The 24,429-nt window shown below is 56.4% G+C and overlaps 1 protein-coding gene and 1 long non-coding RNA gene across 2 annotated transcripts in view; one reads left to right on the top strand and one right to left on the bottom strand.

The window, feature by feature from the left end:
• ALX4 (ALX homeobox 4) overlaps positions 1 to 24,429 on the top strand; it is a 43,551-nt gene extending 19,122 nt beyond the window's left edge. The window contains exons 2-4 of the mRNA XM_082684041.1: positions 11,164 to 11,474; positions 17,492 to 17,620; positions 19,917 to 24,429. Of these exons, the coding sequence (XP_082540167.1) occupies positions 11,164 to 11,474; positions 17,492 to 17,620; positions 19,917 to 20,246 (770 nt within the window). The 3' untranslated portion in view covers positions 20,247 to 24,429. The remainder of the gene's footprint in view (positions 1 to 11,163; positions 11,475 to 17,491; positions 17,621 to 19,916) is intronic.
• LOC309841174 lies at positions 113 to 21,099 on the bottom strand. Its single transcript, XR_014299004.1, has 2 exons — positions 20,837 to 21,099; positions 113 to 2,647 (listed from the first exon to the last, which is right to left on the bottom strand). It is a non-coding gene; the product is annotated as an uncharacterized lncRNA (long non-coding RNA).

Genomic DNA, 24,429 nt, shown 5'->3' with positions numbered 1-24,429 from the left:
TAGTTGGGTATATTCAGAAACGATCACCACAGTAAGCCTTGCTACTGTCTGTCACCTCCCATAGTTACCATAAGTTTTTTTTTCTTGGGATGAGAACTTCTGAGATCTACTCTCTTAACAACTGTCAAATATACAATACAGCACTATCCACATACTTCTTTTTTAAAGTTGTTTTTTTTTTTTTTTTTTTAATTTGGGCATAGTTTCCGACGTAGAGAAAAGTTACAAGCAGAGGACAAGGAACCCCCAGATCCCCATTGTGCCGAGTCCCCAAATGTTGACATTTTGCTGCATCTGTGTTCTTGTCAATCTCTCTTGCAGGCTCTCGGGGTGTACGCACGTGTGCTGATTTATAAACATACACATACGTGTTGTGTCCTTGGCACTGATCAAGAGGGAGCTGCACACGCATACCACGTTCCTCTGAATCCTTCGGTATTTAGCCGAGAATGAACACAAAACAAGACTTAGTGCTGAGGCGAGAATTAATGAGGGGCAAGCTGGGGGATGGAGGAGACCCCAAAATCAAGGTCCCGAGAAAAGGCATGGATCCCCATGGGAGGGCCCAGTTGTTCGAGAGAGTTCTCTCAGGGTCGGTGCTGAAGGTGGGAGACGCCGGGACCCCTGTAGAAGCAGCTGAGGGAAGTGGCTTTCTGGGACTCTGGGTCTTGCTCCTTTGTCTTGATCCTGTCTCCTAGCTGCCCCATCCCAGCCACGCAGAGAAAATGCCCCAGGCTGGGGGTTTGAACCTGAGCTCTGCCTCCTACCATTTCCTCTTGCTGGACTCAGTGTCCCAGCGCATTTCACACTGCCACAGTGTGATGAGCGATGAGCGTCCTAGGCTTGGGTTCAAGCCCAAGGCCCTGTCACTGGCTTTTAGTGACAGTTCCTTCCTCGGTCCTGGGAAGTGCCCCCCCAATCCTCTGGGCCAGAAGAAGACCACTCCCCAACCCAGCCCCTGTGGGAAGAACAGGGAGGGCTTCTGTGTGTGGGTAAAGTGAAGATAGAGGGGCCTCAGCCCCTGCCTCTGCTGAACCCCCCCAACTTAGAGGATCCCACAGAGATCTGCCAGGGCCATAGAAGACACCACCGGGGGTGCTGGGGCCGGGGGGGGGGGGCGGCTGTATGGCTCCTTTGCAAGCAGCTGGAGGACCCAGGATTCCCCAGGGTCTCCACAAAGGACAACTTGGGGGAATAAATTGTCCTCGGTTGCTGGTGACATTCAACGAGTCCTTGCTCTCCGAGCCTCAGTTTACCCATCTGTGGGGTGAGGATTCTCAAGAGAGCCACCACATGGGAATTTTGAGGGGGTCAAAATCAGTCAAGAATGTGAAAAGCCCCAGAACCGGTGGGGGAATGAACTCTGTGGGGAGAGGACGGAGACCCTTGTCATTCATCTCTGTGTCCCTTGGGGAGCTAGGACAGTGGCAGACGCACAGTAGGGCTGGATAGCTGTTTGTCTGGCAAACCCTCCCAGGTCGGGCCTTGGTCTTCAAGCAGACTTCTAGAAACCTCCTCAAGGCCTGGGGCCCTGGGGCCCACCGTCCACCCTGAGGAACTTCACTGGGACTGCAGTGCCTCCTGGTGGCAAGACGAGCAACTGCAGCCTTGAGCCTGGCGGCAAGGAGTGGGGCTCTAGAACCTTCAAGGAAGCAGGGGACCAGGGAGCTCGACTTGTGGTTGAGCTTTGTGCGCATCCCAGGGCCTGGTGACTCCTCCTCAGCTGTGGCTTCCCACAGGGACTGTGCCCCTCCATAGCCCCTTCCCCCATCCCTGGCAGGGAGCCAAGTAATACTTGTTGAAATGAGAACACAGAGAAGCCAAGAGTTCTGTGCAGGACCATAGAGGCAGCAAGGTTGGCTGTGGTCCTTTACGCCCTGCCCCATGGCTAGGTGGGTTCCTGAGCCCACTCTCCCACCTCCCTGCCTCAGCCACCCCACCCATACAACAGTGTGCACCAAGGGACCCAGTCCCTCCTGGATCTGGAGCCCAGCCCTGTGGCTCGGTCCCTGTCCTGCAGGTGCCTTGGGTCACCCCCAGCAGGACATACAGAGCTCCCAAAAGCAGAAGGAGGCAGTTCCACCTCGAGCCCCAGCGATGCATCAGGGATGTGCTGCTCTGAACCTCTCACACTCAAGCGGAGGACAGGACCCGACACACGCACTTGAAAGCAAAGAACTCAGTATTTAAGAGCTAAGCCCAGCCCTGGGGTCAGGGAAAGAGAAGGGGTCATCCTGACCCTGAACCTTGGGAGTCCACTAAAAGCAATCCATAGAAGAAAGAATGTAACAGGTGAAAGATTCAACTTTGCCGGTAATAAAAATATAAATTCAACCAAGATCTCACTTTCATTTATCCCACTGGCAGAGATGCTTAATGTGCCAGGACACCCCTCATCCTGAAGCGGGTGGCACATGGGTAGCCAAGGGGAGACTCATGGCTCTGGAAGGCAGTTTGGCCCTGTTGATCGGAGACCTTCAAATGTGAACACGATCTGATCCAGTCGTTCTTGGAGCTCCTTCTAATGTAATCACCATGATGGAGGAAGGATTTAACGATGAGGATGTTCATCGCGGGCCTGTTATCCTTGACACAGTCAGAAACCCGGGTGCCCAGCAGTAGGGGACTGGCTAGACCGAGTTTGTCCCTGTGGAGGAATCGCATGCAGCCAATTCAAACGGTGTGATGGAAGAATCGAGAACAGCGTGGAAAGATGTCCTGGAGAGAGTGTTAGGTTTAAAAAATATGTGTGCGACGAAACGTGTCTGCATGGGGGTGCTTACTATGTGTGTGTGTGGTATCGTTTCCGTCTCTTGGCGTATCTTCACTTCGCTGATTGATTTTTAACATTTTTCCACGTGGGAACTTGGATAATTGTTATATTCGTGTGACGCTCTGGGGGAATGAAAGGACTGGTCCGTGGGACTAGAAGGGACTAGGAGAGAGAGGCAGAGAGTGGGAGAAAATATGAGTCTACGAAGCAGGCAGGGGTCAGACCCGCCTGGGCAATCATGAATGTCACAGTAAGCCTGATCGGTAGGGTTGGCAGATTTAGGGGAAAACAAGACAAAACAAAACAAAAACCTAACTATGAACTCAGAATGCTCAATGAAATTTGAATTTTCAAATAAACAATGAGTAATTTTTACTGTCAGTATTTTCCATGCAATCTCGAGGACGTACTTATACTAAAAATTAGTCGTTGTTTCTCTGAAATTTTAACTTGACTGAGCACCCTGTAGTTTACCTGCGATCCCAGTGAGAGCTCTGGGGAACCAGTGAAAGCCTTTAGAGTAGGTTGCAGTACAATCGGATGTGTGTGTCTGGTTGTATTTGAGGCCTGAAGGCAGAGAAAACCTTTAGGAGGTGAACATAAGCCTATAATCTGGAAGTCTCCAGAGCCCAAGAGAATGCAAAGTCCTAGGGGGCCCAGTTTGTGAGGACAGCAGCCAATCCCCCCCATAAAAGGGCCTTTCTCTGAAGCATCCCTATCCTTTCTCCACTGCACCCCTACTGGTGCTCATCTCCCACCCCCCAAAACTTCACAGCAGAGTTCAGTCATCTTTTGGGATTCTAATCCTTGGTTTCAAATAGTATTTTATATAATGATAAAAGCAATTCTTTTTCATGGTAAGACAAATAGAAAAGTAATTCGGACCAGGAAAAAAAAAAAAGGAACAAAAATCAACCCATATACCTATATTCCCACCTCTAGAAAGTTCTAGAATTTTCTAAGGACAGATATTCCACCCCTTCTGCATTTTTTTTAAAGATGAGATTTATTTACGACACCCCGAACATCCTTCCAGGTGCTAAAACACTGTTCTTTTATATTAGTTTCATTCATTTGTTCATCAAGTGTTTATTGAATACCTACTGCATGCCAGCCATGATAGTTGACGTTAGACAGGGGTACACAAAGCAAATATATTCAGATATACTCTCTGTTTTATGGAAAGCAGAGAGAGGTAATAAACAAAAGGGAAAAAATCTCCAATAAATACATAATAATGTGTGTGCAAAGCCAAGAAACAGTTTGCAGAATATGGAATATCAGGAAGGATCTTCTATTTATGGAAATAGAATCCTTTATTTAGCCAGTCTCCTATTACTGGATATTTTGGTTATTTTTGGTTTTTCTGTATAAAGATGCCATGATGAACTTTCTCTCTAGCAAATTCTTCATGCCCAGCCATAAAGATTCCTTTAGGCTACATTCCTGGAAGTGGAATTTCTGGGTGAAGACATACAAACTTTTTATTAGTTAGTTTTTCTGTAACATATGAAAACACAGTTTTATATTTTCTCTATAGTTTACGTGTCTTTCCTTTTTCAAATAATGTGCCGCAAAATTAAAATCAGGGGGTGGTGTATGGTTTTATGAATCTCAACACATCCCCATGCAGATTCACGTACTCACACACCAGCCCTCCCCCTTCCCCAGCCCCTGGCAACCAGTGATCTGCTCTCCATCCTCCTGCTGCTGTCTTTCCCCGGATGTCCTGGGATAAATAAGCAGAGTCATACATATGTAAATTTTGAGTCTGGCCTCTTTTACAGACCTTAATGCTGCTTTTGAGAGTTATTCCTGCCACTGACTGTGTAATAGCTCATTCTTTTTATCTCTGAGTCTCTAGCCCCTCATGTGGTGGTTCCAGTTTGCTTATGCATTCACCTGTTCGAGGACCTTTGGGTTGTTTCCAGTGTGGAGTGATTCTGACCAAAGCCGCTCTAAGCATTTGCAGGCAGGTTCGGTGAACATCAGTCTTCACATCTTCCGGGCCAACGCCTCGCAGCAGCATCGCTGGGTCACGTGGGGAGTGTGGGTTTAATTATAGAACTGCTTCTCTGTTTTCCCAACCAACGACGTGGGAGACTTTCCGTGGCTCCGTGTCCTCGTCATCACCTGGTGCCGCCCGGGGTTTTACTTCCGTGGCAGTCGGTGCGTGGGGCTGTCTCACGGGGCTCATACTTTGCATTTCGGGACTGGATAATCTGTCCAGCGTGTTTTCATGCTTTTTTGTCGCCTGTAGGTCCTTTGGGGTGAGGTGTCTATTTACATATTTTGCCCACTTCTTTTTTTTTCTCCTTTCATACTACTGTTAACTAAGCCCCGTCCTTTATTCAGAGGTCACTAGTTGTGTCCCTGCTGTCCTTTCACTGCTCCAGGAGCCCATCCAACACACCACACGTGGTCCGCGGGTCTCGTTAGTCTCCCGGGCTCTGTGACAGCGCCTCCGACATTCTGTTTCAAGAGGCGTGTTCAGAGCTGGTGTGGGTGAGCAGGGGTGCCCATGTCACCGGTGGGAGCCACCCCGAGCACCCAAGCTTCCACCTCTGGCTCTCCCCTGCAGATCGGCAGGTCCCCGAGGGTGGGGACCCGGTCTGCCATCATCAGGTGAGACCGCTGAAATGTACCCCCAGTTCCTGCTACCCCTTTGGCGTTAGCGAGTGGGCCTGCACCTAAACCAGGGACATCCAGGCTGAGCTCTGCATGGAGCTGGGAGCCCCGGGAGCGCCAGGGCAGAGGAGGTGGGTCCAGGACGTGATCAATGGCTCACCTTTCACCTTTGCCCTGCCCCCACAGGACTGTTTGGACAGCAGCGGGGGGTTTTTAGTCAGTGCCCTTTAAATAGCATGAAAGGGCCTCACGCTGGCCTGTTTTGTTTAAGGAGATTACATCGGCCCTGTGTGCTCTGCCACAGGGGTGTGTGAGGCCGACTCACCCGGGAACAGAGAGAGCGGCGTGTCCCCCACAAAGCAGATGTTTGGAGGGAAAATAGATGTAATCAAAACCATGGAGGATACAATTACTCAGACCCCTTAGACATATACACCACATGCACTGGCCTGTGCACAACTAATACACACACACACACACACACACACACTTCCCGCATCCGTACTCACCTATGTGTATCTGTAAAGTCACCCTCGCTTGCACAAATCTCCAGACTCAGCCGCACACACCCTGCTCGTGGGCCTGCACTCAGACTGTCCGCAGGCAACCACACACATGTTCCGCACACCCATTCACAGCTGCAGGCTTGTGCCCTGTGCCTGCGGGCGTGCGTCTGTGCACAGGGGAAGAATGAGCCCACAGAGCCCTCCCGCACCCTCCTCGCTTCAGAAGTGCATCCTCTTGAAATCACAGCCATGAAAAAAAAAATCACAGTCACCCTCGGAAATCTCTCCAGGGCTTTCGTATAAAAAAAAAAAAAAAAAAGTTTAGACTAGGTTAGAGTGACGTCATTGGGTTGAAGCAGGACAGCAAAAAAAGGGGAATGGAAAAAAGACAGGTTTTCCATCTCTTGTATTTCTCGGAGTTCAGGCAGAGGTTGGAGGCCCTTCTGTGGCTCCTGATGTGCAATATATCTTCAAGCTAAATGCTGCTACTTCATCAGAAGTGGTTGGTGGAGACATTGACCTAGGGTCGTCTGAAGGGCGAGCCGACCATCATGGCCGCCGTCGCAGGCAGACCTTTGGAGGGGCAGCCACTGGTCACCCTGGGTGTTTTACGTACACACATTGCTTGATTCCTCTGGGTCATCTGCGGTTTATAGCCACCTCAAGACATTCCACTGGGAAGCAGCAGATCAGGATGACCTTGCCCTGGGCCCCTGAGACAGGGACAGAGCCCCCTCCACACTGTGGGTGGGGCATCCACATGGCGCCAGTCCAGAGTCCCATTGGAAGTGGTGGTGGGGCAGCCAGAGCTGCAGGCGGGTGGTCTGGCCCAGGGGGCTCTGCTCTTGCTCAGCCTCGTGCAGCCCAGTGCTCTGGTCCCTGAAGAGGGCTGGCCCAGAAGCGGGGCGACAGAGGGTCTCCCGGTGGCCTTCTCCCCACCATGGCATCATGGCGGGTACGGAGCTGGCCCCCAGCAGATCTCAGACTGGGTTCCCTGGACGTTTATGTTCTAGAGCCCCTTCCTTAAATCCCATCCCTTTGCTTCTGCGTCTGCTGCCCTGATGCTCCGTGTTTCCCGCCGGCCGCACATGGGCACATGCTCCGCCGGCCGTGTTGGTCCACCGTCTCGTCTCCTCTTGTGTCTCCTGATGCCAGCTGCTCACGGAGGCACTCGCAAATGCAAGCCCCTTTCTCCCGTGTCCTACCCACCTGTCTCCTCCTCATGTAGCAGGATGAACTGGTCCACTCATGGGTTCAACAAGCACCTTCTGCTGGTGGCTTGCCACGGCCGGCACACGGTAGGCACACAAAGGTAGCTGCACAGACTCAGCGGTGTTTGCTCATTAGAAATTGTCCACTTACTCTCCAGCAACTTCTCACAGCACATCTGCCATCTACCCCGTCCTGGGCGAAGCCCAGGTCCGTGACATGAGGTTCCAACTGTCCGGGAACTGATGTGCTAGAGGAAGGAATGGACACTTGGGGCTTGATTACATACTGTTCAGAAACACGGGCAGTGATGGGAGAGGCTGAGCAGAGGCCAAAGGGGTCTGTAGGGTTGTCGCAGTCTGGGAGGACTTCCTGGAGGAGCTGATACTTGATGGGATCTTGCAGGTCAGCTGGAAAGGAAGCCATTCCAGGCAGGTGACTAGAGGTGCAGGTGAGGGAGACCAAGGAAGTCAGTGGGAACCTTTGGTGAAGAGTATTTCAGCCCAAGTGGTGGGCTCCTCTGGTTCCAACGGCTGTCTTCTTGAGGAGGGCACTGCAGGGCAAGCGGGATCCTAACCCAGCACTCCTGGCCCTGGGCCACCCACCTGATTCTCCACCCAGCTCCTCAGGATTGTTCGGTTGGAGAGCAAACTGCTGGCTTTGCCCAGGCCCCAAAACCATCATGCAACCCGTCCCTAGCAGCCCCCCGTGTCAATCTTGTTAAACTTGGGGCCAGCAGTGGGAACCCCGGCTGTTTAGACAGGAGGACAGAAGGCTCTGGGAGGTGTGGCGCCCATCTCGGGGAAGACCCGGGAGAGCCAGAGCCAAGACCAGTGAGCCAAACCTCTAGGAGACAGACGTAGGCCGGAGCTGAGGATGAATGGCAGGTGTCCTGATGGCAGTGAGCTCTCTGTCCCCACAGCCCGTGTGGCCCCACTTGCTGGAGAAGCTGCAGGGTAGAAGGAGTTTGACATAGACCTCCCCCTCCCGCCCCAAGTCTGGGATTCTTGGGGGTGAGCCATGGGACCTTGGGGCATTGTTCTTTGTCATCTAAATTAGAGGCCCAGCCTCCCAATTTAAAGCAAAATGATCAACAGTGAAGACTGAGATGGGAAGGCTCTCTTCCCTCTTCCTTGAGGACCTGGAAGCATCAGTTTGCCAGAATTCCTTCCATCTCTAAGGCTTTCCTATTGGCCAACATTTGCCTGGACCCAGACTGGCCCCCATTCTGCTCCCCTCTTCTTGCCATTCCAGATCCTAAGGAAAGGCCCCCAGGGGTGACAAAGGCAGGAGGGACACTCCGCTAGGCCGAGGCTGTGGCACACCCCTGCCTCGGGTGTGCCACACTCCAGATGGGGCACGGCAGCTCCAGCTGCCGATGAGACTCTGGGATGTGAGAAGAGTCATCTGAGGTCACAGGCAGATCATGGTAGAGCCGGGCCCAAGAGCAGACCTCCTAGCTCGGTCTGGTGGTCTTTGCACAGCCCGTGCTGTCTCTCCAATTATCCCTGACTTGCTCGGTCTCAGTCGGTGTCTGGAGGGTTGAGAACCTGGATTCTTACTTCTCACCCTAGAAGACTGGACATTCTGCTGCCCCCCCAACCGGCTAAGCCTAGAACGGGGTCAACACTGAGGGGTTTCCCTCGTCGTCCTCAGAGGCTGGTCCTCGCACACCCCGGAGGAGCAAAGCAGGACTCCTTGATTATGTGAGGCCCCTGCCTTCCTCTGCCCCTACCGCTCTCTCCCTGGGAAGAGGCCCCAAGCCCACAGGGTAGGAGGAGAGGACGGGGGGGGGCGGGGGGGGCGGCTAGAGGCACACATTGCCTGCTCTCTCTGGTGTGAGTTTACCCCCAGTTAAAACTCAGAGCTTGGACTGGTCCCTACAACCCTCAGTCTCTCTAGCACAGAGCTCCCCATGCAGCCCATTCCCTGTTGCTGTGCAGGGTGGTCCCAACCCCAGGCCGGATGCCAGAGGACACTCGAAAGGTCCGTGGGGTCATGGGATGGGGCCTGGAGATCGGTGCGGGGGCAGGAGGGGCAGGGGTTGCCCCCCAGTCTGGCCTCCAGGAAATTGCATAACAGAGATGTTTATTTTTGGTGAGGCTGGGTGGGATTTCTTCTCTTAAAAAAAAAAACCCAAAACATAAAACTTGTTTGTCTGCCAGCAAGATAAATATCTTCGCTGAAAGCTCTTGGCCCGGCTGCCAGCTGCAGTTTGCATAATGTTGTCACCGCAGCAGTGGCGGTCTGCGTGTGCCCGGGCTCACGTGGGTGTCCTGCGTGATGCCTGGGGGCTGCCGCCCTCCCTGTGGCATCAGCGCGCCAAGGGCCCCTTCGCATGGCCTCCCGATGCTGCGGGCGGGTCGGCTCCAAGCACTCACCTCCACCCCCTTCATCGGGGCCTTGGAGAGAGGGATGGGGCTGACAGGCAGCTGTCCCTCACCCCTTCCCAGCATTAGGGGAAGGGCACAGGGGAAGCTGGGGGAGAGCCAGCCTACAGCCTCAGCCCCCAGGCTGCGGACGGAGTCGGGAGACCTGAGCCAGCAGCATCGTCCTGACACTCCATGCCCACCACGTGGACCTGCTCCCAGAAGAGGCGCTCACACCAAACACGCGTGCGTGCGACCGTCAGAGCTTGTGCGTGTGCAAGCCTTCTCCAGTGCTCCCTGGAGGCCTTACTGTAATCAGAGTTGGCGTGAGATCCTCACCACACGGGCCGGGATGGGCGGTGCAGCCGAGAAGGGCTCCCACCGGCCTCCGGACATCAGGCCAGCACCCACTGTTCGTGCACCCTGTTCGTGCACCCAGATGCTCTGGGCAGGGCCCCCCTGCTGGGAAGACTTCTCCGGGGCCAGAGTCCTCTGCAGATCGGAAGTCCATACTGGAACTGGGGATACACCGATAGGGACAGAAACCCACGTAGCCAGCGCTGTGCTAAGGGCTTTGCCTGTTGGCCTCCTTAATCCTATAGTGCCCCAGCAGGAAGAGCCTACAAGTATCTTCATCCCTATTTTACAGAGGGGGTAACTGAGGCACAGAGGTTAAGTGAACTGTCCCAAGTTCACAGCTGGAGCGAGGTCCATGTAGGAGTCGTACGCTCCATAGGCTCCGGAGTCCACACTCTAACCTTCACTCTGAGGCAAGCGTGTCTGCCCAGGGTGCTAACTGGGCCATTTGGACGTGGACAAGTTACTCCCTTCCCCACTCCCCACCAGCTGGCCTCCACCACCTCTTCCCTGACCTCCATAGAGCTACTGGTCCTGCCCAGCTCTGGGCATCTACGAATCACCCAGTAGAGCCCCATCCTGGCAGATGGGGTGGCTGGGGGCCCAGGTCTGAGCTTAGTGTGACTCTAGTGGGGCATACACGTCAGCATCCTGGGGATGCAGGTGCCCGCCCAGCTTCCCTAGTAAATGCGTCACTAGCTTCAAGCAGGCAGGACCCTGCCTGGACAGTAGGTGAAACCAGTGAAGGACAAGCGCATGACCCCTCATGCTGGATTCTTCGGGCTGGGGATTCTTCTCCGCAACTTCTACTGAGCCCAGACAGGACCGGGCCTGGATAGGAAGGGCATTCCTGTCTATCACGATACCGGCCTCCTCCCTGCCCCTGCCCTTCTCTGTTGGGCCAGACATGGCTGCTGAATTAGCTCTCCCTTCCCCTGGAGATCTGAGGCACTGGGTCAGCATTCCCCAGGTCCAAAGCAGAAGTTCTGGCAAAGGGGGTCCTTCTAGAAGGAAGAGCCCAGAGTCAGTGGGAGCAGGGATTAAAGGTCCAAGAGATCAGATTGGCTGTTCCAGAGTCATATAATGTTGATGCTAAAAAAGGTCCATTCTGAGATGATGGCAAAGTGGCTCAGAGAGGGAAACAGACTTGCCCAAGGTCACACAGCATGTTAATGGCAAGTCAGGATTAGAACCAGGAACTCCCACCCTCGCATCCAGTGTGATGCCGACCCGAGAATGGCAGGGGAGGGCTCTCCCTGTCCCTCCCTCCTCTCTTACTTGGTTCAGTCATTGGTTTCTGACCTTGTGTCTTCCCCTTCAGCCAAAGAGAGCTCCCTGGGTGAGCCAGAGTTGCCACCCGACTCTGACACCGTGGGGATGGACAGCAGCTACCTCAGTGTGAAGGAGGCTGGAGTGAAGGGGCCCCAGGACCGGGCCAGTACCGACCTCCCCAGCCCACTGGAGAAGGCCGATTCTGAGAGCAACAAGGGCAAGAAGCGGAGGAACCGAACGACCTTCACTAGCTACCAGCTGGAGGAACTGGAGAAGGTCTTCCAGAAGACCCACTACCCCGACGTGTATGCCCGGGAACAGCTGGCCATGAGGACAGACCTCACCGAGGCCCGCGTGCAGGTCAGTGAGGGCTCCTGGGGAGAGATTGGGAAAGCAGGGCTTTGTACCCTGGCTGGTGGCCAAAGCTGGGACCATGCGACTGTCCCTCAACCACACCAGAGCTTTCTTTACCCCAATCCAAGGACAGCCTACCCCTTACACCCCTGCTCCACACAGGGCAAGGCTACTGTTTTCCATCTGAATATCAGCCTTCTTGCTCTGGCAGGAGCAGGTACAGGAGACTGTTAGCTGTATTTCTGGGCTCTGTGTGGTCCAGGCCATTTCAAAAAGGAGAAAATGACTGGTCTCTGCCTTTGAAGGCCTATCTCTTAGGAAGAAAAGAGGATAAACCTAAAACATCTATAGCCGTCCAACAGGCAGAAACAGAGAGCAACCAGGCTTTTCTCTCTGCCCAGGACGGCTGCCTCCTCCTCCATCTTTTGACTCCCAAATCAATATACCTCCTTTGTGAAGTCTTCCTGACCACAGTAGCTAAAGCAGTAGCCCCCTAACACCATCCAGCCACCAAAACACCCAACCCAACCCAACCCAACATAACCCAAACGAACACAGCCAATCCAACACGACCCAATAGAAGCCAACCCAATGCAACACAACCCAGACCAACACAGCCCAACACAACCTAAACAGCACAGCTTAACACAATGCAACAAGACCCAACCCAACACAACATAACCCAAATCAACACAGCCAACTCAACCCAACAAAACCCAAATACCACAGTCAACTCTACCTGACATGGTTCAGCACAACCCAACAGAACCCAACCCAACACAACCCAGACCAACACATTCAAAACAACCCAACTCATCCCAAATCAACATAACATAAGACAACCAAATCGGGTCACCTTCAACCACATTGTCCTGTTTTTTTTTTTTTTTCTTCTTTATAGAATTTATGACCAGCTTAAATTACTTTATGTTTGTCTCCTGTCACTATAATGTGAGTTCCTTGAGAACAGGTACCGTCTGATTGTTCATCACTGTATTCCTACCAATTAGAGAAGGCTGAACTTAGAGCAGCGAGGGCAAAAAATAAGTATTTGTAGACTGGTGGACCTCCTTTGTCCAGAGAGTTGTGTCCTCCCTCCTCACATGAAGTTAGAGCAGGAAAAGAAGCAGAGAGGAAGCAAAGACCTCTGAGTACCCAAAGCACAGGAGACAAAATCCATGCACTAAAGCTCAGGCTTCAGCTTCACACAAATAAATGTCACGCTCAGAGAGAGAGAAGGGAGGAGGCAGGCTCCCTGCGGAGCAGAGAGCCCGACACAGGGCTCGCAGGGCTCGATCCCAGAACCCTGGGATCATGACCTGAGCTGAAGGCAGAGGCTTTAATCCACTGAGCCACCCAGGCGCCCCGTATTTTTTTTGTTTTGTTTTAAAGTAGCAGCTCAGCCAGGCTCGGCTCAGTGCAGAAGTGGGCTCAGGGCAAGACAGAGCCTTCTGTTATCTGCAGGCCCCAAGGGCGCCCCCTGCTGCCTCTCTTCACTAAGGAACCTTCAGCAGAGCATTCCCAGGGCATGGGTAAAAGGTTCCTCAGTCCCAGCCATGCTCTGCGTAACAAGGCTGAGCATCTGTGACATTGTCCAGAAATGATTTCATTCAGAATGGATCATGTGAGAAAGGACCAGCCGTCACCATAACTATGCAGCCATCCAGAAACTGCGGATACCCAGACTGAAGAGTCGGGTCGTTTGGCCACAAGTTCCCGGGGTCTGGCTGCCCGTCTTGTTCCTATCCAGCGCCTGGCGAATGGTTGGGGAAGGAAGGCAGGGCATCTGAGGCTGTCCTGTCATTCCAGAAGTGTCACACACCAACTCTCTTATTTGCATCAGGATAGACTGCCATGAGACCTCACGGGCCTTGGAGTCTGGACAGAAACTCCAGAACCTGGCCTCGGCCCAGCCCGTGGATTGGGAGGAACTGAAGGAGCTGGTGGAGAAGGGGGAGGCCAGTTATGGGATGTTTCTGTGGGCACCGTGTTGGTATGGGTTTGACTGGTCCACTCTTTGCACTGTGTGTGTGTGTGTGTTTGTGTTTGTGCGTGCGCATGCGCACGTGTTCCTTACAAGAGGATGGGAGCACCTGAGAGTTGAATTTACTTAGTAACAAAAGAAGGACGGCTCTTCTAGGACAAACATGGAAATGACACTGGGCCATAGAGAACATTTTTCAGGTGCCATCACACGGCCAAAGCCGAGTGTTCCCTCTGCGTGTGCACACATACCCTTTTATGCCTACTTTCAAACCAGATTTATTAATGTCACCTAAAACCAAGAACAGTGTCATGAAATAGGCAGGTAATTAGGTCAGACATTGAGGCTAAGAATCACGGCTGCCACTGAGCACAAATTTCAACCCTGAGCTTCCTGGCAGCCAAGGCAGAAAGGGAAATGTTGATGTGTTGCATATCTTCTCATCTAAGGGGAGGAGATAGGAATATAGAACATTAGTGCTGGAAAGGATCATCGATCTGGTCTTCTGGTTTTATAATAAGTAGGAAGAGGCCCACAGGTGGGACATGATCACCTGTGGTCAGGTGACTCCAGAACAGTGACTCAGTGGCAGGGCTGAGACTAGAATCCAGGACTCCTGAGCTCCAGCCCATGTTTCTTTTACTTCAGTTGGCTCTGCCAGGACATGGGCCATATTGTTCTGAGACTTTTCTTTGTATAAAGGCAGCAGGGTGGGTGGGACTTCCATGTGCGTCAGACCTCTGGCTTGAGCCTGGCAGTGCCCTGAGGTTTGGGGGGAGTGGCGGTAGAACCCCCCGCCTGCCGCTGCTGGGTCTGTTCAGGGCCTTTACTCAGCTGGTGGGAAGCCAGGTGCCTGGCGTAGAGTGGCGCTGGGGACAGGGAGGGGGGTGGGCGGCTCCAAGATGGACCTTTCCTGGGAAGAAGCTCGGGGTTTGGCCCTGCTCCAGGGGCTGCAGGGGCCTCTCTCTGCTGTCTGGGATTCCGATCTCCGCAGCTGGTGTCTGAAGACAATAAGACAGAGGCCTCCCCGCCCTGGGCCACCCCGCCCTGGCCCCAGATGGGCTGCGGTTACTGAGGCCCCCGCCAAGACGGTTGGTTCCTTGGGGAGAAGCCTGTGCTGAGCAGGCCCAGGCCAGGGTGGGCCAGGAGCGGGGTGGTCCTGGGGCGCGACATGCAGACTGGAAGGCTGGACCTCGTGGTCCCCTCTCTGCCCTGGGGCTATCCTGTGGAGACAGGCTGGGGCCGCAGAGCCCGGAGGCACAGAGCATCTGTGAAGAGCTCTCCGAGCACCAGGCTCCAGGAGCCGGAGCTGGAAGGATGGCCGCGCCTCATCTCCAGGCCCTCCACCGTGAGCTCAGAGGGGTCCTGAGGATGCCCGGCCGCCACCCAAGCTGGGGGCCTTGAGGCTTGAGGCTGTAGAGCCCCGGGGCTTGCTCAGCAGAAGAGTCTCAGCCCTGTACAGGAACAGGTCCAGGGCTGCAGGCAAGGCGGGGGTGCTTGGGTGTTTCAGCGGCCCCTCAGCCTTGCCTCCCACCTCCCGAAGTCTTTGGGTCTTTAACCCTCCCGTACATCCCTGGGCCTGGCCCTCCTCCACTCCCATCCCAATGACAGCACCATCTCTGCCGGTGCTTCCCGGCTCCTCAGCTGTCTTCCCAGATAACCCAGCACCCCCCGCTGCCACTCCCCCATGCTCAGCTCCAGCCCCCACATTCCATCTCTCCCCACTCTGCTCCTCCTCCCACTTCTGGGACCGGCTGCCCCCCTCCCCGTGCAGTGCCCACTCCCCACCCCCCACAGCCTGTCCAGAGCCTGCCAGATACCTCCACTGGCACACCTCCACCTGCCACTCCCGGCAACACCCCCCACCCCAGTGGCGGCCACGGACACTTTTCCTCACCTTTTCCCCCCCAGCCCCTAAGAAAGAATGGAGCCATATATCTTGATGCCTCCAGTGGGCTTCTCCCCTCCCCCTGGCGTCCCCCCCAGCAAACCCTGGGAGGCTGAGGAAGGAGCGGAAAGACGGAGCTAAGCCTGCAGGAAATTAAACATGAAATGAAAACAAGCTCCTCTGATTCATTCTCTCATCCTGGCCCCCGCCCCCCATTCCAGGCCACTGATAAAGGGGGATCCCGTTTCAGCGGCGCAGAGAGGAGACCCGATCTGCCCTTGGCTCTCAGCGGGAGGCCTGGGCCTGGACCCCAGGAGCCCCCGGAGACCAAGGGGCCCAGGAGGCTCTGGAGCAGGGGCTGATGCGTCTCCTACACCAGCCTCAAGACAGGGAGGCAGGATGGCCCTCAAAGCAATACCAGCCCGTGTGTGTGTGTGTGTGTGTGTGTGTGTGTGAGACACTTGTGCACACACACATGCATCCTTGGAACCAGAGAGGGAAACCTGAGGTGCAACCCCACACTCACTCCCTGCCTTCACCCTCCCCACACTCACATGAGTCATGCACACCCCAGCTTCTTTTCCTTTTAGCAAAAGACAGCAAGAAAGGTCAGGAGCTATAAATAAGCAAGAGCCAAGAACTCTCTGACAGCATTTCTCAGCTCTCACCTGCTGTTCTGTGAGGCGCCACCACTGTGAGGACATTAGTACAGATATTGGCCCCATTTTCCAGATGCAAAAACTGAGGCCAGTGACAATGCCTGCGTGGGAATGGGCGCTTGGTGGCACAGCTACGCTAGAAGCCAGGAAGGGCTGAGCAGGCTCTGGGCTGCCGTGAGGGAGCCCTCCTGCCTCCGGCCCGGCTCCTTCTCTCTCCTCTGAGGACGTCCTTTGTGCCCTCAGCAAGGCTGCCAGCAGGCTGCCTGTGGGGGGCCGTTGGGGTGTGCCCACTTGTGCCTGAGGCTGCTGGCAGGGACACATCCTGTCCCACTGACAGAAACCTCCCTCTGGGCATCTCCGAGGCCTGCCTTTGACTCAACCTGAAGCCATCTGGGGTCTGGAAGCTGATCCCTCCCCTCCTCACACCCTTTCCCACCTGTCCTGCCTCAGATCCCAAGTCTCGGGGCAGGGCAAGTAGGCCCCCAGCCTAGCTCTTGCCCATGAAGCCTGGGAAAGCTCTCAGCCTGTCGGAAGTGTTGCTGTGAAGGGCCCAACGGCGCCACCTCCACCCATCAGAGACCACCCTCCCCACAAAGGCCCCACCCCAGCCAACACCCCACCAGTCCCCGCTCAGGGACAGGTAGGTTTTCACCCCTCCTCGGAGTCAGGACACCCTCTGCATGAGACCTCGCAGTGGCCACCTTTAGGGACCACACCAAGAGCCAACCGCTTGGCTGGGCATCAAGGCCCTCTACAGTCTGACCTCTGCGTCCACAGGTCTCTCTCTCCCGCCGCCTGCTAGCTGGGCAGCATGGCCTCCTGGGGTCTCCTGAGCCTGCCCTGCTGTGTCTACACTAGGACACAGCTCCAGGCCTCTCCTCCACGAAGCCATCCCTGATGGCCTCTGCTGCCCAGCTGAACCCCTGTTCTCCACAGGAACTTCAGCACAGGGGGCCTGAGTGGGGACACTTTCCAACATGAAGGCAGCAGAGAGGCTTTAGCTAGGTAGGAATGCGGGTTCTGGGCCACCAGACAGGCCCCAAGGAACCACGGAGCTGGTGGAAAATTATGGCCAGACTGTGTGTGTGTCTGTGTATATGTGTATGAGCGTCTAGAGAAAGATTTTCTAGAGGAGCTGTCACACCTTTGGTCAGGTTCCCCTCAGGAGTCCGTGTCCTGAGGCAGGTCAGGCCATGCTGGGGTGGGGTTGGTTAGATGACCCCGAGGAGGACCAGTGGCATGATGCGTGGGTGTGACACCTGCAGCTCGGAATGATAGAGTCTGACTCAAGATCACACTGTGGGTAGTTGGGGCTAAGCTTGCCTTCCCGACTCTGAGCACTGATTATTCTAGATGGTGAGCTTTGAGGCAGAAGGCTGAAGCAGATCCTTCCCTGCAGCTTCACGGCCCAGACCTGGCTCTAAGACAGGTGCGGGGCTCCAGGGAATGATGGGTACTGCCTGAGCTCCAGAACAATCGCTCTGTCCCGTAGGTCTGGTTCCAGAACCGGAGGGCCAAATGGAGGAAGAGGGAGCGTTTCGGACAGATGCAGCAGGTTCGAACCCACTTCTCCGCTGCCTACGAGCTGCCCCTCCTCACCCGGGCGGAGAACTATGCCCAGGTAAGTGCCAGCCCCGGGCTCCGGGAGTGGGCATCTCAGATGGGACTCATCAAGCCAGGCGCAGGCGCGGGCCTGGTCACCCCAGAATGTGGGAGGCTTGGGCCGTTCCTGCCTGCCTCACGTGCTGACTCGGGCTTGGCTGGGCGTTTAGGGATGGGCAGGCCCGGACGGAGAGGGTGGGTTTCTCCTCTGCCGCATTTGCCCCTTTTGCTGCGGGCTTTGGAAGCAAGTCAAGGTGCCGACCAAGGCCTCCAGGGCAGTGGGGGACGCTCCTGGTGAACATGGAGGTCTGAGCCCTGAGCGGGGCTGTCCTCTGGCTCCAGACCTTTCTCACTTCAGACAAGCCACGAGCTCTAAGCCTCAGTTTCTTCTGAAAAATGGACACGACGGAAGTACCCACCTAGCTCTTTCGTGAGGTTGTGGAAAGGCCAAAATTAGACAACACAGAAGTGCTTCGGGGATTAAACAGCTGGATAAAGGGCGCTGTGCGCCCTCAGCTCTCCCAGCGGCTGTGTCGCACCCCGTCCTCCCCTCTGTCCCCTGCTATCAGCTTGTCTCCGCTCTAGTGGCAGCGAAGTCTCCAGGGCAGTGCAGGGGTGAGAAGGAGTGTGAGCAGTGGCCGACCCTGGGGCATCTGCAGAGATGTCTTCCCGGCCGGATGCACTCGGCACAGCCCACAGCCTGCCTGGCAGAGGGGACTGTTGCCTCCCTCAGGCCTCTTGGTGACGGTGGCAGCAAGGCCTCTACCTTGAGCCCGAGCCCGGCCCCACCCAGCAGTGAATTGGTGGTGGCGCAGACCTTCCTGTTTCCTTTAAGACCCACTGTCCCGGAGCCCTGCTGTCCCCCACCCAGCCTCTGGACGCCCCTCCCCGCCCCCCACCAGCTCTGCCCCTCCCCCTGCCAGGATTCATGTGGCAGGGGGCAGGGGGCAGGCCTGGGGTGAGGCTGAGGAATGTGAGGTGCCACACACACACACACACATGCACACACGCCTCTCGCCCTCAGCTCCTGCTGCACACTTGCATCTCTCCTGCTCTCTGTCCTGGGAGAATGGGCCCCTGGCTTGACTCCTGGGTCTGGATTTCCACTGCCTGAGCTCCCTGCTGGAGCGGAGGCAGGGGTGAGGGGCCGGGGCAAGAGGTCCAAGACAGGGCGGGCTCTTCCCTCCCACCTGCAGCACCACATATCACACACCTCTTGACGGAGGGGAAGGGAAAGGCCCCTGATTGCCCATCGCTCCAGCCGGGAGCAATGTGGTCGGGCCAATGGGCCAGTGGTTCTTGTTGCCATGACAATGCCCCATGAGACTTGGGGGCCGAGCTCCCCCTTCATTCCGCTTTCGAGCGCCTTCCCTGAGTAGACTACAAACATGGGCAGGGAGGAGAGCAGGCCAGCAGAAGCCGCTTGAGGGTCCCCTGTAACCCACGCACAGCGCTGAGAGGGCTTGTCTCCTCTGGTCCCACTCAGCCTGTCCCCAGCCCCTGCAGCCCAGATCTGCCTCCAGTCCACCCCCGCGTGCTGCCTGAGCACCTCTCTCTCTCACACACACACACACACACGTGCACATACACACACACACACATACACACACACCCTGGCCTGTGGCATCTGGCCTGGCTCTATCCGTTCACGCACGGACACTCACCACGTCCTGAGGCAGCCCCTTTTCTTCCTAAGTAAGTTCTGGAGCCTCGAGGACACAGCACTTGGAAGCTCAGCCACTGGTCTGGACACCGGGGAGAGGAGGCTCCGCCGCCCAGCTCTGCCCCCGCCATGCCACAGCCTGCCAGCCCGGAGCCCACGTTCCCAACACCAGAGCCCTCTGAGTTCAGGTCGGCTCCCGTTTCTCAGGTACCTGGGATGCCCCAGGCCTGGTGAGGAATCACAGGAGAGGGGGACAGTCGCTGACCTCCAGGGGCCATGGAGGGAGAGACGAAGCCGGCCACTGCATCTCAAATTTGGAAGTCAGCTGGCTGAGGCGGGAGCTGCCCTCAGCGGCTTGGCCGTGCCCTAAAGGCAGTCCCGAAAACCACTTCTGTCTGCGGGGAGCAGAGGAGCCAAACAAAGCACAGAACCCGAGCCCTTCCAGGTCCGGATGGCCATCAAGGTTTTGAGAGGCTCCCGGGTGAACACCCAAGCACGATTTCATCATAACGATGGGCTTGTGAGCAGGGCGAGGTCGTCGGGGGGGGGGGGGGGTACGCGGCAGCGCCCCTCCCCCACCATGTGCCCGCCACGCCCACGCCTGCCCCGAACGCCAGCCTGCCTGTGACAGCTCTCCCTTCCCTCTCCCCAGATTCAGAACCCGTCCTGGATCGGCAACAATGGGGCTGCCTCACCGGTGCCAGCCTGTGTGGTCCCCTGTGACCCGGTACCTGCCTGCATGTCCCCTCACACCCACCCCCCCGGCTCCGGGGCCAGCGGTGTCACCGACTTCCTGAGCGTCTCTGGGGCTGGCAGCCACGTGGGCCAGACACACATGGGAGGCCTGTTCGGAGCGGCGGGCCTCAGCCCGGGCCTCAACGGCTACGAGCTCAACGGGGAGCCGGACCGCAAGACCTCGAGCATCGCGGCCCTGCGCATGAAGGCCAAGGAGCACAGTGCGGCCATCTCCTGGGCCACATGACAGGGCACCTCTCGGCCTGTCCCCATGCCCTCCCCCGCCTTGGGGCACTGGCCACGCCCACGCTTCCTGGGCCCCCAGCCTCCCATTCGACTGTCCTCTTGGGAACCTGGCCTGGGCCAGGGGCCTGGCCCTCAGCACTTTCAGCCACCCCGAGTGTGAGGCCCTGTGGACCGCTGGGAGGGAGGGGGCAGCAGGTCCCACCTGCCTGGGCCCCGAGGTGGAGCCCCTGCTCCTGGCCGGAGGTAGTGGAGGAAGCCAGGTGCCCAAGTTTTGCAGCTTTGCCTCCATTATAAGCTGAAGACCCTTTCTTCCCACCCCTGCTCCCCTGCCCTGCCCGATTTGAGGGTTGAGTCAAGGCTAGGTTCCCATCCAGACCGAGCAAACACGTCCGTCCTTCCCTCAGCCGTGTGGTCCCCTGGCTACCGGGCCAGTGAGTTTGTCTGAAGTCCGGAGTCCTGCTCTTCAGGGTCCTGCAGAGTCGCCCTCCTGCCGCGCCTGCCCCCGTTTCTCCTCTTAAAGCCCTGACCCCCTGGGCCCAAGTCACCCGCCTCACCTCCACCCACCCTGGCCGTCCCCTGTGCTGGACCCACCTGGAGGGCTGGACAGAACAGGAGAGGAGCTGAAGAATCCTGCTGGCATCCAGCAGTGCTGGCGTCTGGGAACGTGGACAGTCCCCGAGGGGGCAGGCTCTGGATCTCGGTGAACACTGCGAGGGGAGGACCCAGACCACCCACAGTACCCACGGTGCTGGAAGGAGAAAAGCTTCTAGAGAGAGGAAGAGCTGCAGGGAGGTGTCCAGGAAGGGGCAGGGGCTCAGGCACTCACATATGCTCTCCTGACCGCCCGACGCCCCACAACCCGCAGGACGACTGTTCCAGAGGGCAGGTCTGGGCAGCTTTGTTTTCTAGCCAGCCAGGCCCCTCCTGGAGGACCTGGAGACGCCTGCCCCTCCCCCCACCCATTCTGGTCGCTTGCCAGGGCTGCTGAGCAGTGTCCTGGTGTGGAAGGACTTACACCTCGGAACACAGAGTAGGGCCTGGAGTCATGTTGGCAGAAGGGGTCGAGAGCAGCGTGCGGAATTAGCTAACGGATGTGTGCTCACGCTCGGCCTCTCGGTCCCCACACTGCCTCAGGCTGCCTGTCCCCTGTCAGCCATCCCTGGAGCGGCACCCTACCTGCCCAGAATCCCCCACAGTGGGTGGGGACCCCATGTTCTACCAGGCGAAGGCAGAGAGGGCCTGCTCTTGGACTTCATCCCTAGGGAATCCGAAATCTCAGCCCCTCCCTCTCACCAGCCTCTAGAAGGGCTGGTGGGCGCCTCTCCTCTGGGTCACTTGCTCTGTCCCGGATGTGGGGGGCAGGATGCCATCCAGAAGCCGTGTCCCTCCCTGCGGGAAGGTGCTTCCTTCTGGGGAGGAACTCCACACCTGCCTGACTGGAGACGAGCAGCTCGAGTTTTGGTACCAGATTCAGCTGTCACCTAAGCTTGTGGTACCCAGTCCCTGTCCTCTGGGGCCACCCTTTAGAGCCCAAGATGCCCCTCCAGTGAGCAGCCCCTGGGGACAAGTGCTCGCCTTTCCTACCTTCTACCTTGATCCTGTCCGGGTGGAGGGTTAAGTCCAGCAGAGTTGGGGGCCTGTACACAGGACAGCCTCTTGGCTTGGGTGGAGGGTGAGATCCTTTGCCCTCGAGCTGCTCGAGGCTTAAAAGGAATCATGGTCCCCACCTCTGCCTTGTGCTCCCATCTGCCGTGGAAACAGGCCTGGGGAAGGATCTGGTTTTGGCCTCCCTTGTTAAGAGTCAGACCTCTTTGTGAACCATAGCTCTAACACTGATCTTCTAGAAGCGATCTTGGACGTGAAGTTAAATGTTGGTTTTAAATGATCCATATAGCTGAGGATATTGGCATGACTCTTAGGGAGCCTTTTCCAGTTCTGAGGTTCACTGAAATAATTCAGGCTCCCCAAATCTAGGGAGGGAAAGGGAGAAACACTTAAGGCTGGGAATCATTCCCTGTCTTTCCCTTAAGGGCTCCGGTGGCTGGCAAGGACAAGGGAGGAACCCTCGTCATACCATGGTTCTCACCCAGGAGGGGATCCACACAGAGGGATGGAGCACTGAGAGATCCCCAGAGGAGGAGGGGAGGGGGCTCTAGGCAGAGTCTTCTGGAAGGGACCCCTGGTGCTCAAGCCTTCTATCTGACTGCTTTCTGGCTGGGCTAGACCAAAGTCAGACAAATTTCAACAAAAAGCTCAAGAAGAAAAAGTCTCTAATAGAGGGAAGCCCTGTGGTTCTGGCTGCCCTTCCCACCCACACAGCCAAGTATTTATGATTAAAATGTCCGTGTGAAATGTGCCTGTTCACCTCCCCACAGGTAGCTCCCTGCCCCAGGCCCCCAGGGCCGGCCCAACGCTCCGAGAATCATAGGACCTGGAGCTGGGAGGGACATAAAGACCCTCTACTTAGTGTGGTCCCTTCCCAATGGTGAAGAGAAGGTCGTGGCCGCGGTGGGGGAGGGCCAAGGGGAGGGTGACTGGGTGAGCAGGGCACACGCGTGGCCTTAGCCCGCAGGGGGTGGCGCGGCCTCCGGCAGCCTCTCCGCTCCCTGCTGGCCGTCCTCCCTCTCCTCAGCCTTCCCTCTGCTGCCTTCCCAGTAGGCGGCGAGGCCCAGACCTCCCAGAGCAGGAGGGGGCCCTGCGGCGGCCCCCGCGAGCTTGGGGGGAACCCTCGGGGGCTGGCTGGCTGGCTTCCTCAGGCGTGAGGGCTCAGGCAGGCGGGCACAGAGGAGCGCCAGCCGGTTCTGGGGGCCACCGCGAAGCACATAAGCTGCAGGGGTGAGGCTTCCCTTTGGCTCCGGGCCTCACAGAGCCAGAGATGCGAACCCGAGGCGGCCTCCTCGATGCTGAGGGGACGTCCGGGCCCCCCTGGGAACAGGCCCAGGCAGCCGGGGCTTGACACGAAGGTGCTGCTAGCGTCCTCAGCGGCCCTCTTGGCTCCCGGAAGGTGCGAGAGAAGCGGGCTCTGGGGGCACACGACGAGGCTTGTGCCCGCATCCTAGATGGCACTGGCGGGACACGGACTTCGTAACCTTTCTTGAATCCTTTCAACTATACTTGATTCTCGGTTCTGGCTACCGCGCCTCCAGCTCGGGCAAGCAAGGTGGCAGGGTGGGTTCAAAGACTCTGCAGGGGGAGGGGGTACAGCCGTCCCGAGGTGGGTCCCCAGAGGCAATGGCCACATGGGGCCCCGCTCCAGGGCCCCCCGCCCGCCCTGTTTTCGGTGGGGTAGCCAAGAGGAGCTTGTCCACGAAAGCTACCGTGTGTCTCGCTCAGGCAGCCGTTCTCTCTCGGGGCCGGGTTGGGGGACACCGTCAAGTAGGACACTCCGGGGCCTCTGGTCTGCTTGATGGCCCTGTCAGGGCCAAAGGCAAACAAGACTAGCTGGGGGATGATGGTTGCCAGGCTGGCCCCCAGGATAAGCATCAAGAGAAAAATGAGAAGACCACGAGAGCCCTACTTCCAAAGTCACAACAACCCCGCTCCCCTTCGCCGAGGCGGCCGCAGGGAGGAACAGTCTTCTGGCCAGGCGAGCATGACCTAGCCCCACCCTCCCCTCCTCCCCTTCACTCACACACATAGAGCTAGGCCTTTATACTACTGATTTTGAGGGACAGTGTTCAATGCCTGATGATCTGTTTGGATGTGCAGTGGTGGAAAAGAGAGCTGAGCGCTCCAAGGAACAGGAACCTCGGCCAACACTGACTGTTCTCATTGTAAGATATTTTAACCCTGTATAAACGCAACTTTTCCTTTAGCTTAATGGCCTGGGGTGGAATATTAAAAAATATATATATATTAAAGATACATTAAAAATTCAGAAAAAAAAAATGTTTAAAAAAAATGAGGTCAGTTCCATAAAGTTTTACTGCCTTATAGCACCATGTAACGACATTATAGCAAACTATTAAAAGAATCATTTCTTGCCTTTTAAAGTAAGTTATTGCACTTACATCTTCTTGGGGGAGGGGAGGAATATTGACGAGAAAGGGACTAGGGCCTAGGCTTGGGGCCGAAAGGCTCGGGTGGCAAGCGCTGGGCGTTCTGGTGCACCCTTCGCTGGGCACAGCCCACACTGTGTGTTCGGTCGGTGTTTGCAATAAACTCCTTCTCCTTCCTCCTCTCAA

This window comes from Mustela nivalis (assembly GCF_964662115.1).
Source record: "Mustela nivalis genome assembly, chromosome: 9".
Taxonomy (NCBI): domain Eukaryota; kingdom Metazoa; phylum Chordata; class Mammalia; order Carnivora; family Mustelidae; genus Mustela; species Mustela nivalis.
The sequence above is the reverse complement of the archived record's forward strand: the minus strand, read 5'-3'. Positions and strand labels throughout refer to the sequence as shown.